Source organism: Physeter macrocephalus, chromosome 16, assembly GCF_002837175.3.
Source record: "Physeter macrocephalus isolate SW-GA chromosome 16, ASM283717v5, whole genome shotgun sequence".
NCBI lineage: Eukaryota > Metazoa > Chordata > Mammalia > Artiodactyla > Physeteridae > Physeter > Physeter macrocephalus.
This window is the reverse complement of record NC_041229.1, coordinates 13,619,555-13,635,434: the sequence shown is the minus strand read 5'-3', so window position 1 is coordinate 13,635,434 and position 15,880 is coordinate 13,619,555. Positions and strand designations below refer to the sequence as shown.

Here is a 15,880-nt window from a genome sequence, read left to right as displayed (position 1 = left end):
CTGTCGTTGTGGAAGGCGGCGGCCATTTTTAATATGGGCATAAGAGTAGGGACAGAAGTGTGATTTTAAACTACACCCTTTATTCGAGAGTTGAATCATCAAGAGGGGATTGGAAAAGCACTTAAACATGGACAAACAAAGGCGGATACTTTCCTAACATCATATTAAAGATGTACAGCCCAAAGCGGAAAAACTCCTTGCCCGGTTCCAAGATGAGCGCCTCCTTGTACCACGTGTCTGACGCCGCTTACTCTTCGTTCCACGTCAGGTTTAGCTCGTCGGCCTTCGCTGGTCGCGTTTAAAGGGCCAATGCCCCGCGTTTACTCTGGGACGCCTCTGGAGACTGGAAGACGGCTACTGGAAGCAAGGGGGAGGGCAGGCGGGATGAGGATGTGGAGCAGCACCTGCTCAGTGTGGAAAACCTGTTGCCAATATAGTCAGCGTTGAGAAGGAAGCCAAGGTAAACACAACTCAGTTCCCCGAGACACAGCTACAATTTAGAAGATGATGTAAAATTTAAAGCGCGGACACTTGAAAAGCCCCTCCCACTTCATGTTTTTCCGTGTCCTTGATCCAGGTACTTTTCCTTCACCATCCCACCCGCCTTCTGCCCCCGCAGTAGCAGTTAGTTGCCGGGCAACACTGAGGGGGTACTTAAGCACTGAAGGGGCTGGGAGTACCTTCATGCCCTCAGGTCTTGGATTTAACCCCGTTCTTGACTTTCCTTGGTCCTGGATCATTGCACTGTGCCAGGCTCCCAGTCGGAGGAGGTGAGGCTGAGGCTTTGGAAAGAGCTAAGTAGGAGAAACAGACCCACAAGTGGCTGGCTTCCAGTAAGTCTGAGGAATTCCCAGGCAGGTTCTTCTCCAGGTTAGGTGCCTCTTGCTTGGCACCTGTTTCCTTGCAAATAACAGTTCACCAGCATCTCATTCTCTTTCACAGACACACAAGCTCTTAGGTGGCAAATGATTTCTAGTCCTCAGAGAAGAATTCATCACCAGGAAGTGCAGTAGACGACTGAAGTATGCTGACATTTTGTTCACTCTTGAATAAGGAGTCAGGGTCAGGTTGACTCTCCTTTTAGGCCAAAGATAGGCCCTCCTGTCTCTCAAAACCAGATGTGAAATGTCCTTTCTACTCGAAGGTGGCTCTAATTAACAACTCAAACCATGTGTATAAAGTAATCCCAGTAGTTACTTGATAGTAGTAGTCCTCCAAATTTTCAGTACTTATTATCCCACTGGTATTGTGTGTGTGTGTGTGTGTGTGTGTGTGTGTGTGTGTGTGTGTATGTGTACCTGCACACGGGTGCATGAGTGTGCATCTGTGCCTCTTAGACTGGAAATTCCCTAGAGGCAAAGTGTTTTCTGTTCCACAGTGTGTTCCTATGGGGCTAAGGACACATAGATATCTGTATACAAGTCATCATCACACATAATGAGTCTGGATCTGAAAGAGGTACAGAGGGCAATAGGAGCACATGAAGAGAGCAATTAGTTGTGACCAGGGGAAGTGAGAGGACCTTGAGGAAGAGTAGTGTTTCTAAGGATTTCAGTAGGTGGCAAGAGTGGAAGGGCCTTCCAAACAGGGAAAGGGAGATGCCAGGAACAGGTGGAAAGGAGGAGCTTGTCGAAGCCCCAGAGGAGGCAGTATTCAGTTATCTTGTTGATCAGGAGCAGGCTGAGACTCCCTGGAGGTCTGAGGGACAGTCTGTAACTCTTTCCTGTTTTATTAGGAGGCCAATCTTAATAACTCTTCCTTCCCAGCTTGGCATTGGGCACCTTTGTCTGTTTCTTCTCCAGAGGTTGTTAGCCCTCCCCCACACACACCCCTGGAAGAGGGTAGGGGATACTTGTTCAAAAACAAGACACTGGGGCTTCATCATCCATGCATACATGTTACCATCATAGCATGGTTACTTGGATATTTGTCATGTAATCTGAATATTTTTGTTCCCATGATGGTTAATGCCCAGTTGATTATCAGACTCACCAGGAGAAACAAACACACACATGACTTGGCCACACTTGAAATTTTGTGTCTGTCCTGGTACAAGTTCAAAGCATTTGCCTAAATGCTGAAGCTGGTCCTAGGACCCATGGATCAGGTGAGTTTCAGCTGGTTTCTTGGGCTGAGTAGACAAGGTCTGAGATGCGCACCTCCTACTGGGGAGCTCTGAGTGCCTCCCAGTAAGCAAAGCTAATGCACTATTAAGGCTGATTGCCTGACAAAGACTGTCCCAGAAATGTTTCACAGTGCTGAAAAAGTCCATATGAGACAGCTTTGGAGAGTCTGGATCTATGACACTTGCAGGACCATATCCGTGGCTCTTTACAAGCAGCTGAGTTACTCTTTTACCATTTCTTCCCACCTCTCTCCTGTCAGTTTATCAAAAGTTGTTAGCTGATAGCAAGCCCCAAGATCTCCCATTCCACTTGGATGACATGAATGGGTTTTCAAAAGATGGAAACAATATAGAAATTCTCAGTGTTTACATGTATATTGGAATCTTTTCTGTTAGACTTCTTAAAATTACAAAGAATTTGCTAACCCCTACTATGTGCATGGGAAACTTTTAAGTACTGTGGGGACACAAACTGATATAAATGCAATTGTTTTCTCCAAGGAGTCTACTTCATCATATTAAAGCACCTTGAGTCAATATGAGGGAAGAGAAATGAGTAAGACAGGGTCTCCACTCTTAAGCAGCTTTCTGGTGAGTGGGAAAAACAGACATGTAAACAACCAACTAGGCTATAAGGCAGAATGAAATAAGTACAAGAGGTCTAGTAACAAGTGGATGGAAGATTGGGAGGACTAAGTAGAGAGACTAATATAAGACTGAATTGTGAAGCAGTATCTGGTAGCACAGGACCAAGTGCTCAGTGGAGGAGTTGAAGTAAACCCAACAACTCAGAGACCTGAGGTGAACTCTGAAGAACCCTGAAAAGGGTTCTTGGGGGAAGAGGGTCTTCATAGTGAAACTGTACCTGGACGACTTTCCACATAACCTGCTTCCCTAGCCCTAGCTGCTCTGCCCACTGACAGCTTCCTTCTGTGTCCCTGAGTTCTCTCCTCCCTTCATTTCTTCTCCCCTCAAGATTAAAAATCCACACTCTAGGAATCTTCTATGGTTTTGGAGGTCCAGTGATAATGCATGGGCAGGGTCACAGCAAGGTTACCCCATCACCCTACCCCATTCCTTAGAGTGAAATCTGGGGACGCCCCAGGCTTTCCTACCACCTCCTGTGGCTCAGGCACCCTGTCGCTGACCTGCCAGGTTCTGCTTAGCTCTGCAACCCCGCACTTTAGAAGACATTGTTTACTCCCATCTGCTCACTGCTCAGACTAATGATTGGATTTGGGAGAGAGATACTTAACGCCTCTCTGTTTACCTCTCTAAGGAAGGCCTGCCATATGTATGTGGAGAGAAAGGGCCTCTTGGGGAATGGGGATTCCTTTGAATCCTTTTGTAGGATTTTCCTTCCCCTGCCTCCAGAAAGCAGTGACAAGCCTCTATCCTATAGGGACGGAATCCATTCCCTTAAATCTAGGAAAAGGGATGGATCCTGAGGCCAGAGTGTACCTATAACATAATTTTTTGGGTGCTTGCTGGGATATCACATATTTGGATGGCAGGGTCTTGTGGCTGAATCTACTGATAGTCCAGTGCTGCATTGCCAGCTCCCTCCTCGTTGCCACCCCCTCTACACGTGCTCCATAGGCAGGAGCTGTTACTATGGAAATAAATTATTTTTAAAAACAGAAGCAGCTCCAGGCTTTGGAAATATCTCCAGAATAAACCCACACGAGCAAGGAGGTTAATAGAGTGTCCCTTGGTCCTGGCTCCAGAGGGAAGAGGATGGGGGTGGAGGAGGGGGTTCAATGTTCCATGTTCTATTCTCAACCTCTACCAGGTTCAGGTTCTGGTTCCTCTCGGGTCGGTATCAGCTGGACCTCTGCCAGGCACTTCTATCTAGGAGGGATCCTCTGCAGCTACATACCCAGGGCCTAGCTTCCGCCAGGACATAGGAACCAAGAAGCTGCTGAGCCTGGGAGTGTTGGGATGAGGGGTTGATGCTATCCACAGGGGTCACCTCCTTTTTAACCCCACAGGCGTCCAAACTATGGAAAGCTAAGGAACGTAGGGGAAAGCAGAGGCGTCATCTCAGGTGAGTGAAATTACTCTTGCTTACTCTCGCCTTGAGCTCGGGGGAGCAGGAGTACCCCCGATTCCAGGATGGGGCGGGGTAGTTATAGATCCCGCCTATTTCCAACCCTAGAACCTCCTCCGCTCTCCGCTCCTCCTCCCACCCTCTTCTAGCGCTGGAACGCCGGCCTCACTAAGCCCCGCCCGCCGCGGGTGCGGCTCCTTTAAGGCCTGATGGGGGCGGGGGGCTGGCCGTGTTGTCAGTGTCAGCTCTGCGCACGCAGCCCTCCCGGAGCCGGTGCCGGCCTGCGAGCCCCAGCGTCTCCGCAGACGAGTCTCCGCCCGGGTCCGGCGGGGCCCCCGCCGTGGGAGGAGTCGGGCGCTGGCAGGCGACTAACCCGGGTTGGACTGCCGGACCAACCGAGGAGGGCCCCGGACTCCGGAGAGAGGGACCCCGGCGTCGCGACCCCCCAGGAACCTCCTCTCTGCGATCTGTGGCACCCACTAGTCCCGGGCACCCAGCCCCGGCGAGCCCCCGATCCCGCGCGCCCAGCCCCGGGGGAGCCCGCCCCCGACCCGAGGCCCGCCCGGGCCATGCTCCCCCGGGGCAGCGGCTGAGCCCGAGCCGGAACCGGGACCTGAGCCCGCGCGGAGCATGGATCCAGACTGGGGGCAGCGGGACATGGGCTGGGCGGCCTTGCTGGTCCTCTTCGCCGCCTCGCTGCTTACGGTGTTGGGCTGGCTGCTGCAGTATGCCCGGGGTTTGTGGCTGGCGCGGGCCCGCGGGGGCCGGGGCCCGGGACCCGCCTTAGCTGCCGAGCCCGCCGGCTCCCTGCGGGAGCTGGGCGCGTGGCGCTCGCTGCTGAGGCTGCGGGCGACTCGGGCCGGCGCCCCTGAGGAGCCAGGCGTCCGGGGCCTCCTGGCGTCGCTCTTCGCCTTCAAGTCTTTCCGGGAGAACTGGCAGCGGGCTTGGGTGCGAGCGTTGAACGAGCAGGCCTGCAGAGATGGGGTGAGTTGGACAGGAGGGCCTAGGTGGTCCCGTCACTCAGCCTTTTCTTCTAGAGGAGGGACTGCTCAGGCCAGGAGGCACGTATGGGGGTGGGGAGCAACTGGAGAGCCCTATGGCCTCTCTTTTCCTCTGGGATCAGAGAAAACGGTGCAAGTGAGGCTGGAGGTTGTAGAAATCCGGCTGTGTCCCAAATCCTCTATTCCTGCGGTCTGGGTACTCTCTGGCTCCAGACCGGTGCACAACTTGCTGTTCTCATAGCAACGCTAATCCCTGTGCCCCAGGGCACTTCCGCCCAGCCTGGGTGCTGGTTGTGTGTGTGGGTTGATGGGGGGGGGGCACTGCCGGGGGATAGAAGGGAGACATGTGCACCTGTGGAAGGAATTTGCCTGGTCCTCATGCCACCACACCCAGTCAGCACTTCATGCCCCAGATCCCTTGTGTGATCAGGCAGTCTCCGGAGAGCCTGAATTCCCCCCCAACCCCATCCCTCAGTAATTTCACTGCTGCAGTCTAACCCGTCCTTCTTCATGCTCCCTGCAGTGTCTGTGTTGAGGGAAAGGTATTCAGGTGGAAAGGAGATTGACAATCCATGCCCTGCCCAGTAGATGAGCCTAGAGCTGCCCCTTGAGGGTCAGTCACAGACTAACCCAGCCTACTTCCTGCCATTGCACCATGGGCAGCTGGCCTCCCAGGAAGTGGGGCAGGAAGCGTGGTCATAAGACTGAGGTGGGGTGGGAGGTGGAGACCTCCCTCTCTTGGGATCCACACTCATCTTGGCCCTCGCAGTCTATTAGCACCTGGCTCAGAGGGTTCTCCATTTCCAGCCACCACTAGTCTGAGGGTTTTACTCCACTAGCTCTTCAGATGCCTGGAAACAGAAGTGGCCACGCAAGAAATTGCTCTGCTTCCTCTGCCCAGCTGACCTGAAAGCCAGATGGCATCTGTCAGTCTAGGCCGTGAACTCAACCCTCCACCCAGCTCTCCCTGTACCTTGTCCCTGGGTCAGGACTGACTCCCCAGGACAGCTGACTCAGCTGGACATTAGCCTCCCTTGCAGGGGGTGGGGAGACTGGTGTTCCCAGCATCCATCTCCCTTGGCCTGGCTTTGGACAAGACCGCTACAGTAGCAGAGAAGTTGGCTTTCCCTGGTTTGCCAGGCAAATGAGTCCTGTGGATTTGTTTCCTCCCATCCCAAGACCCAAGGAGGAGCTGCCAGCTCAGTCTTTGCCCCCTCCTCAATTCTTCCCATCCTGCTCTCTGGATGGGGCTGCAGCAGTTGGCTTCCACTGCTGTGGAAGAATTAGGAAGCTCTTACAACACCTAAGCTAAGCAGCTTTCTGCTCCCTAAAGCCACCCTGCTGTCTATCTTGAGGAATTAGCCAAGTCTCTGGCCCTTGACCCCTCTAAGCTTGCTTTTCTTCCCAGTTCCTCTGGTAACGTTCCCCAAGGCCATGCTGAGCTAGTCTTCATCTCCAAAAATATAGATAGAGTCATACTTTTATGCCTCTACATCCTATTTATCTGGAAGAAGGTTTAGCTCTTGTCTTGAATAAGGGGTTCTACTGCTTTCATCCTTAGCTCAGCTGTGTCTCTCTCTGCCCAGCTACGATATACAGGTGGCACCAACACCTTTATTTTTTTTTTTCTATGCACACCTTTCTTCGGGGGTAGGGTGGGGATGAAGAGGAAGGTGGGGGAGAAGAGGGAGGCTCCTGGCATTCCAGGAGAAATCTAGGGTCTTCAGCTCAAGGTGATGCAGTCTCTGAGGCAGTCTAGCTTCCCAGCTCTCCCTAGCAGCTGCAGGCCCCGGAGAGGCAGGGTTCAAGGGGAACACTTCCTGTCCTAAAGCCCTGAGCCAAGGAGGGGACAGAAGCCAGCCTGCAGCTGAGGCCTCCGCAGTGCCAGGGCCTAGCCAGCAACTGAGTAGGCCAGCCCTGTGGGGGGCAGCTCCAGAGACCTGATCCTATGCCCACATTACTCCCTCAGAGCTCCATCCAAATCGCCTTTGAGGAGGTGCCCCAACTCCCACCCAAAGCCAGCATCAGTCATGTGACCTGCACAGACCACTCAGAGCGCACCATGGTAAGGGTCTGATGGGCACTGCCTTCTTTAGGGCTGGAGTGGGGGCTGATCCTGAGTTCCCTTTAGTCTGAGCGTTCTTAACCTGAAGTCTTTGAATGCCTTAGGGATCCCAGGATTGGCTTCAGGAGGTCTGAAAATCCCACTAAAGTTACATGCTAACTAGTACATGTGTGCATATTTGCATTTTTCTGGAGAGAGGAGTCTTTGGCTTTTATCATTCTTTTATGGGCTTATGACCCCCAAAAGGTGATTCCCAAGGAAAACCGAAGTGGAGAGGGGTCTGCTGACCCGTTGTCGGGCAGGACAGGGCAGGGCCAAGTTGAGCACCCTTCCCCCGTGCGTGACCCTCCTTGCCTCCGTGCCTCGCCTGTCTCAGGTGCTGCATTGCCAGCTCTCTGCTGAGGAGGTGATGTTTCCAGTCTCTGTGACCCAGCAGTCCCCCGCTGCCGTCTCCATGGAGACCTACCACGTCACTCTGACACTGCCACCAACACAGGTGGAGGAGGATGTGGGAAACTGAGTTGGGCAGGGGGCGGGCAGTTAAGTTGCCTCAGCCTTTTCAGATTGGTTCCTCTCTTAGACAGAATTTGGGAAGGGAGGGTCCTGGGGGCGGGGGATGGGAGTAGTTGGAGGAGTGGGGCAAGTCAACCCAGTCCCTTTGTCCCTTGTCCCCAGTTGGAAGTCAACCTGGAGGAAATCCCTGGCGAGGGCCTGCTTGTATCCTGGGCCTTCACTGATCGCCCAGCTCTCAGGCTGACAGTGCTTCCCAAGCTGCAGAACAGGGAGGTAAGGGGGCAGGGCTGGGAGAGAAGCCACAGAACAGGGAGGGGGAGGCGGAGCTGGGGGCCCCACCTCCTTGTTCTCCTCGCTGCAGAGAGGAGAGGAGCAAGTAGAGCTCTCCACTATCGAGGAGCTGATCGAGGATTCCGTAGTCAGCACCCAGCCGGCTATGATGGTCAACCTCAGGGCTTGCTCTGCCCCTGGGGGCCTGGTGAGTAGGCGCTCACAGCAAATAGTTTGCGTGCATGCTGTCCCCAGGGTACTATGTCGGGGTTCTTGCTCTTTCCACCTTCTTCTGCTCTTAGGTACCCAGTGAGAAGCCACCTCTGGTGCCCCAAGCCCAGCCAGCCATCCCCAGACCTACCCGGTTATTCCTAAGGCAGCTTCGAGCGTCTCACCTGGGACGTGAGCTGGAAGGTGAGAGCCAGAAGCTTCTGGGGGACTGCCGAGGCTATGGTTGCAGGTGCTCCTGGCGCCCCTGCCAAGGGCGTGGCCTCTCTGCTCCTCAGTGGCCTCTCAGCTTGGAACTGAGCGTTTTCAAATTTCCGCTTCCCCACAGGCACTGGGGAAGTGTGCTGTGTAGCTGAGCTCGACAACCCCATGCAACAGAAGTGGACCAAGCCCATGAGGGCTGGGCCTGAGGTGGAGTGGAGCGAGGACCTGACACTGTAAGGAGTGACTCCCCAGCCCCTACCCTTGCTCCCGCGGCTGGACTGGGGATCAGAGCCTCCCAGCAGAGCCCTGGCATGAATCAGCTCTGTTTTCAGTAAACCTTGGTGTGAGCCTCTACTGTCTGCCAGGCCCTGGCCTAGTCCAGATATAACCAAGATACACCCCCGCCCTGAGTTGATCACAGGGTAGAAGCAGAGACAGGTGTACGTAAAGACGATGGTATAAGTGCTCCAGTCCAGGTTTACACAAAGTGCCGTGGAAGTGCTTAGATGGGGGAGCTTAATTCCCATAGGTTAAGGATCAGAGTAGGCTTCATGGAGGAGGTGGCATTTAAATCACACCTTCGAGGAAGACTAGGATTTTAATGGAGTGTTAGAGAAAAGTGTTCATGGCAGAGGGAACAGCTTGAGTAAAGGAAAAAGAGAGTGATTTGCCATAGACGGAGACTGCGAAGGCAGGATGGGGCAGGAGCATGGAGGATTTGAATGCCAGCTGAGTAGTATGGTCCCTGCTCAGCCCTGTCCCATTCTCTTGGGAAGAGACCATATTTGGAGGATGAATGCAGCACTTGTTCTATCTTATTTACCTCCATCTCTCTCTGCCTCTGGCCTGCGATCAACTCAAGGGTGGGTTCAGTTTGCTAATCTTCCCCCTCCCTGCCCCACCTCTTCTTGGCCGCAGGGATCTGGGGCCCCAGAGCCGGGAGCTGGTCCTCAAAGTGCTGAGGCGTAGCAGCTGTGGAGACGGTGAGGACGGGGCAGGAGGGAGCACGTCTGGGTGGGTGCCGAGTGGGGCCTGATCACGGCCCCAGCTCACGGTGCCACCCCTTTCCCCAGCTGAATTCTTGGGCCAGGCCACAGTGTCTGTGGCCTCCCCTTCCAGACCACTGTCCCGAAGACAGGTGTGCCCACTCACCCCTGGGCCAGGGAAAGCCCTGGGGCAGGCAGCCACCATGGCAGTAGAGGTGAGATGCTGCCCCCTGGGGGGAGGTGGGAGGACACGGGGGAAGACCAGTCTCTGAGGCCCTGCCTCTTTCCTCTTCCACCCCTTGGCAGCTTCAGTATGAGGAGGGCTCCCCCCGGAACCTGGGCACTCCCACCCCCTCCACTCCACGCCCCAGCATCACACCTACCAAGAAGATTGAGCTTGACCGGACCATCATGCCCGATGGCACCATTGTCACCACAGTCACCACCGTCCAGTCCCGGCCCCGGGTAGATGGCAAATTAGGTAAAGAGGAGGAGCCTGGGAGCCCAGCTCTAGCCAGGGGCCCCAGACTGCAGATCCGTGGCTGGACAGGGAAAGGGCAAGGAAAGCCCTAATTCCGACTCTCCCTGTTTTCCGACCACATCTTCCTCATTGTCTTCGACTCTCTCAAACTTTCCTTTGCATCCCTCCATTTCCCTAACTAGTCCTCTCCCTCTTCAGTCCTGGATCTACCAGCCCCTCCTACGGTATTCTCACACTTCCACCTCCCCAAGTTCCCCTCTGTCTTTTCCACACATCTCTCCCCTTCCCTTTTCTCAACCCCAGCTGCCCAATTGCCCCTCCCTCGCCCCTCAACCTCCAGCACCCTGTGGGACCCTCCAACAAACCCAGTGGCCTCCCTGGCAACTCTCCCACTCCCAGGGGCCCTCCGTGGCATTTCTCCCATCCCTAGGGATCCCATGGAATTCCCCCTACCTCCGCTGGACCCCTTTGCCATCTCTGCACACTCAGTATTTTCATAGCATCTCTCCACGCCCTTGGTGGGCCCCATGGCACTTTCCCACGCTCCCATTGGCTCCTGTGGTGTCTTTTTGTCCCCATGGCATCTTCTTAGTCACCCCTGTGATTAATCATCCCTTAGTCATCCCTACCCTCTGAGTCAACCAAAGTCTGCATCTCAGGAAAGACGGTAGGGGTGGGGGCCACTCTAAAGCACCTCCCAGCTCACTGACCCTCCCCCACCCACCAGACTCCCCCTCCCGCTCCCCGTCCAAGGTGGAGGTGACCGAGAAGACAACAACTGTGCTGAGCGAGAGCGGTGGCCCCAGCAGTAGCTCCCACAGCAGCAGCCGTGAGTAGGGAATCGGGAAGTGTGAGTGGTGGTTGGCACCTGGGCCCCAGATTCAAAAGCCATTTTGGGTGGGGCACAGGAGTTCAGGTCCAAGAAGGAGCTGGGGAGGAGTCAGGCTAGCCATCCCCTGTATCCATCATCCAGCAGGGGAGAGCCACCTTTCCAACGGCTTGGACCCTGTAGCAGAGACAGCCATTCGCCAGCTGACTGAGCCCAGCGGGCGGGCAGCCAAGAAGACACCCACCAAGCGTAGCACACTCATCATCTCCGGTGTTTCCAAGGTAACGGGGCTCTGGGGAGAGGAGCTGGGCTAGGGAGAGAGCCCTCATTGGTCACTCCTGCCCATTAAAACTTGTCCCTCCTGCCAGGTGCCCATTGCTCAGGACGAGTTGGCACTCTCCCTGGGCTACGCGGCATCCCTGGAAGCCTCAATGCAGGATGATGCAGGGCCCAGTGGAGGTCCCTCTTCACCTCCCTCAGACCCACCAGCCATGTCCCCAGGACCCCTAGATGCCCTCTCCAGTCCCACGAGTGTCCAGGAAGCAGATGAGACAACACGTTCGGACATTTCTGAGAGGCCCTCTGTGGATGATGTTGAGTCGGAAACAGGGTCTACTGGTGCGCTGGAAACCCGCAGCCTCAAGGATCACAAAGGTGGGGAGATATTGGCAGCCCCCCCCCCTCTTCTTTTATACCCAGTATCATCACCTGGGTCCCACTGGACACTAAGGGACATAGGAGCCTCGGGCCAATCTCCTCCTTCCTCCCCTAAGGGATCCCAGAGTTCCCAGCCTGTTTCAGCCAAGCTTGATTAGAGAGGGGGGACTTGATGTCTTGAGTCTTGGCTTGGATCTAACAGGCTTGGGTGATAAGAAGCGACGTAAAAATATTTCCTTTTACCTCCCTTTTTCTTTCTTCCTGGATCTAAGCGCACATCCTCCTTCCCTTATTCTCGCCCACCACCCTTTCCTTTCATTCTTTACTCTCTCCCCTATGAGTATAAGAATTCCTACCCCAGGCAGCCCTAGGAGTGCCTCTCTAGCAGTGACACAGTCTGTGCACAGCTGTGGTATTTCTAATTTCTCAGGTTCAAGGGCTTTTGCCCCCAGACGTCCACATCCCTCTGCCAGTGAGTCTATCACTCACGAGTGTATTTAACTATTTATGATTTAAGCCTGCATCACTTCTCGGGATAATGAGAGTCCTAAGTCCGAAGCCTGCCATGTAAGCACCCTTCTCATTATATTCGTCCTGAATTTACCTCTTTGAAGTTTTCCACACACACTGCTTCCTGCTTACATCCTGGAATTTGGTCAACAAGTCAGCGTCAACCCACTTTGTCCCTTCATGGCTTTTAGGAACACCCTCTGCTCCGCCTTTGTCTTTCCCTACTAAAGAGGCCCAGTCGGCAATCTGTCCTCACAGATTGGAGCAGCCAGCCCCGTGACATTCCCCCTCAGGGGCGGCGGTCAGGAGCCCGCACGGAATCCCACGAGCATCACCATGTTTTCCTCAGGAAGGATAAAGGGCATGTTTGTTCTGTCCCGCATCTTGGACCCCTTCGTGCTTGTCCTTTCTCTGCTCCCCTCCTCACCCCACCCCGTGGGGCCCCTCTCTCTGCCTCAGCCTCCCCTCTCCCCTCACAGTGAGCTTCCTGCGCAGTGGCACTAAGCTCATCTTCCGCCGGAGGCCTCGTCAGAAGGAGGCCGGTCTGAGCCAATCACACGATGACCTCTCCAACACGACGGCCACACCCAGCGTCCGAAAGAAGGCTGGCAGCTTTTCTCGCCGTCTTATCAAGCGCTTTTCCTTCAAATCCAAACCCAAGGCCAATGGCAACCCCAGCCCCCAGCTCTGAGGGCCCTGCTCACCTCCTGAGCTAGGAGAGGGCAGGCGTCCTCTCAGCCCCTTCCCCACATTCCCTTCCATTCCCCTTCCTGGATTCCCGGTAAGCCTGGGCCAGGGAAGCCCTCTGGGTTCCAGGAAGCCCCGTCCACCCTGGGCTGTGGGGCTAGTTGGAAGGGGACTCGCAACGGGAAGCGTGTGAGAGGTGGACACCCGTTGCTGAGGACGTAGAAGAGGGAGCGGGTGGCTGGGAGCAAGGGGAGGCTCTGTCCTGGCGCGTGTGGGCGTCCTCAGACCCGTTGGCCTGCTGTTGGCACTGGCCCCTCCGAGGAGCCCCGGGCTGCTCGGCTCCTCAGCTGATCCCGCCTCCCTTATTTATTCTCTTTTCTATTTATATGTGTGGTCCCGGACCCCCGGTGAACAGGTAATAGAGGGCATCTCTCCCAGGTGACCCTTCTTTCCTATCCCAGGAGGGTAGGCAATTCCCTTTCGGATGGGGCTCCCTCACCTCCCTCAGGTCCCCACTCCGACCAGCACCAATGTCTGCCTCTGAGGACACTGACAGCTCACAGAAAGCCGGGCCGGTGCCCGGGATGGGGGGCAGGTACTCCCCACCTCCCTGCCTCCCCTTCTGCTCCTCAGCCCTCCCTCCCCGTTTGTTACCGTTTTTGTACTTGATGCCTTCTCTGTGAGCAGTGGCTCTGTTGGAAGGAGGGAGCCAGGAGCCTGATGGGAAGCCTTTCCCCGAGACATGGCTTTAGGGGCTTTGTTTACAGAGTGTGTGATGAGGGAGCAAGATCAGCGCTGCACCTCTGTATGGTGGGAGATGATGATGTCCATTGCTGTGTGATGGCCTGGAATTTAATTTATTAAAGTCAAATTGGAGTTTATAAACTGGACAACTGGTCATCCTTTGACAGGCGAATGGGCAGCGAGGCTGTGGTGGTGATGCAGTGAGAGGATCAGAGACAGGGCCCAGATAGTGAGATGGGGTCGGTGACACATATATTGGGTCTACGAAGTTCCTGCAGGGAGGAAGGGACATGTAGAGGGAGGATGGGAGAACAAGCGTCTTTGAACGGTGAAGTTGTAGCAAAAATGTCAATCAGAAAAAAAAGTCCATCAGCTAGTACGGGCATCTTCATTCTCCTTCCTTGAACAGGCTGCTCCTTCTAGAATATAGGAGAGTCCAGAGCACAGCCTCTGGATCCAGACTGCCTGGATTTGAGTCCCAGCTCCACTAATTATCTTTGTGACCTTGGGCAAGATATGTAAACTTAGAGCACCTCACTTTTCTCATCTGTAAAGTGGGGACTGTGATAAAAGTAACTATCATTTGGTTGTGGGTTAGAACTTGGCTGGCGTACAGTCGGTGCTGAATAAGTGTGAGCTGTTGCCTCAGAAGAGACGGATTGGGAGGGGGAAGTCTTATAAGGGTTTCATCATAATAAAAAGTCTTTCACTCCTAAATGTGGGCAAATTTCAGGGAGTTATGGATACTAGCAAACTCTAAGACGCTGGTTGCTGTTCTCTGGGATCTTACACAGGACTTGAAACGGATAAGCTGCTGCAGGATGTCAGAGAGAGCACTCGACCAGGAACAGAAAACCTGGGTGTACCATAGACACAGCAAGCGACCTTGAGAAGTCCACTTCTGCTTTCTGAACCTTAACTTCCTCATCTCTAAAATGAAGGGTGGCCTAGATAATCATCCAGGTCACACTCACTTCCAGCCTTGCCATTCTGACTAACCTGTATCACAGGGGCTTCAGGGCACCTGCCTTTGGCTGGGCAGCTTGGAGTTGTTCATTTTCCCCATGCTCCTGTCCGCGCTAGTCACAGAATAATGGAATATTTAGAAAGGGTGGCAGAATATGGATGTTTGGTTAATTTGCATATATTGGTATGCTAAATTCTAGGTCCTCACAACTCAAAGATTTATCAAGCTACTTCCCCTGATCTAAGAAATACAACTCTTAATAGTTCACAGAGGAGCAGTTTGTTTACCAATGTGACAAGACGGCCAAACACACTGAACTCGATATTTCACAAGAAACTATTGTTGATGGGAGGGCAGGTATTCAGATTCCTACTAGACCTGTGGATTGAGCTGATGGTGACTGGAAGATGTACTCAGTTTCTAGGGTGACCTGCCCAGAACTCAATGCAATCACATATTTAGTGTTGACAAAGAGCTTGATCACATTTCAAAAACAGGGATTTAAAAAAATGAACGCAAAAGAAATGCAAAACATAACCTAATTCACTTTATACTTTCAGAAGAGATCCACAGTTTTTGAGGAGTATGAATTACGCTTTAAGATTTTCTGGCAGCTTTTAAAGAACAAACCTCAGGATGTGTCTTGAATTATCCAGCCAAAATTGTGTCTTGTTTTCAAGAAAAGCAGATTGAGATGGAAGTGACCTACGTTAGACAGCAATACACCGTTTCAAATTTTGGAAACATGCGTGGATTCCAGAGATATCCTGAAATTTTTGCTCTGTAAATATATTGTTTGAGTCTACACAGCTCAGTGAATGGATTTTTCTTCATGAAATTGCTAAATTAAAGCTAAGAGCCATCTTTAGTGGTGTAAGTCTGAATTAAAACATGGTTGGCATTTTATGAAGTATTAATATACCTATGTGCTTTTGAATGGATAAAGTTGATAAAACATTTTTGTTACTCTTGAATTATATTTTAAAATAGGGACAAAGTTTAATTCACTGTTTGTTGTTAGTAACAAACTTCATGCACAAAATTCTGATTTTACTCTGGCTTTGCTATTTTTAAAAAATATTTATGTGGTTGCGCCAGGTCTTGGTTGCGACAGGCAGGCTCAGTAGTTGCAGCTCCAGGGCTCCTTAGTTGCTGTCTGCATGTGGGATCTAGTTCCCTGACCAGGGATGGAACCCCGCCCCCCGGCATTGGGAGCTCAGTCTTATCCACTGCGCCACTAGGGAAGTCCCTGGCTTTACTATTTTTAATGGCGTCTTTAAGTTCATTTTATTTATATTGAACATGTAAGGTGTTTTCTGATTATATAAATTATATAGGTTTATATTTAGGTTAGAAAATATAACACAGTAAATATCAATCCCAATGAACTTTACTAAGGTACATAATTTTTAAACAAATATGTCTTGGACCCTTACTGAGTTTCAGCCACTAGGCTAAACAATGGGGTTATAAACGTGAAAAACACACGCAATCCCTGCCCTCTCTCACTGAACTGAGTCTAGTGCAGAATGCAGACACGTAAACAGGCAAATACAATACCGC

General features: G+C 52.9%; 1 protein-coding gene across 8 annotated transcripts; it reads left to right on the top strand.

Moving 5' to 3' along the window:
- The first annotated feature begins 4,401 nt into the window (after positions 1-4,401).
- Positions 4,402-15,248, top strand: C2CD2L (C2CD2 like). 8 transcript variants are annotated; one of them, XR_003683687.2, is made up of 15 exons: positions 4,402-5,159; positions 7,146-7,241; positions 7,618-7,737; positions 7,917-8,027; positions 8,116-8,232; positions 8,327-8,438; positions 8,581-8,689; positions 9,375-9,439; positions 9,530-9,657; positions 9,749-9,923; positions 10,651-10,752; positions 10,897-11,033; positions 11,121-11,406; positions 11,840-11,976; positions 14,878-15,248. XR_003683687.2 is itself a non-coding variant. In XM_028501387.2 (14 exons), the coding sequence occupies exons 1-14, from the start codon at positions 4,806-4,808 to the stop codon at positions 14,895-14,897; spliced, it is 1,932 nt and encodes a 643-aa protein (XP_028357188.1). In that variant the 5' UTR covers positions 4,402-4,805; the 3' UTR covers positions 14,898-15,248. The 8 variants fall into 8 exon arrangements, 6 of the variants coding, with proteins under 6 accessions (XP_028357188.1, XP_028357186.1, XP_028357187.1 ...); XR_003683686.2 differs by lacking the exon at positions 14,878-15,248 and adding an exon at positions 12,111-12,491; XM_028501387.2 differs by lacking the exon at positions 11,840-11,976.
- Positions 15,249-15,880: the final 632 nt, after the last annotated feature.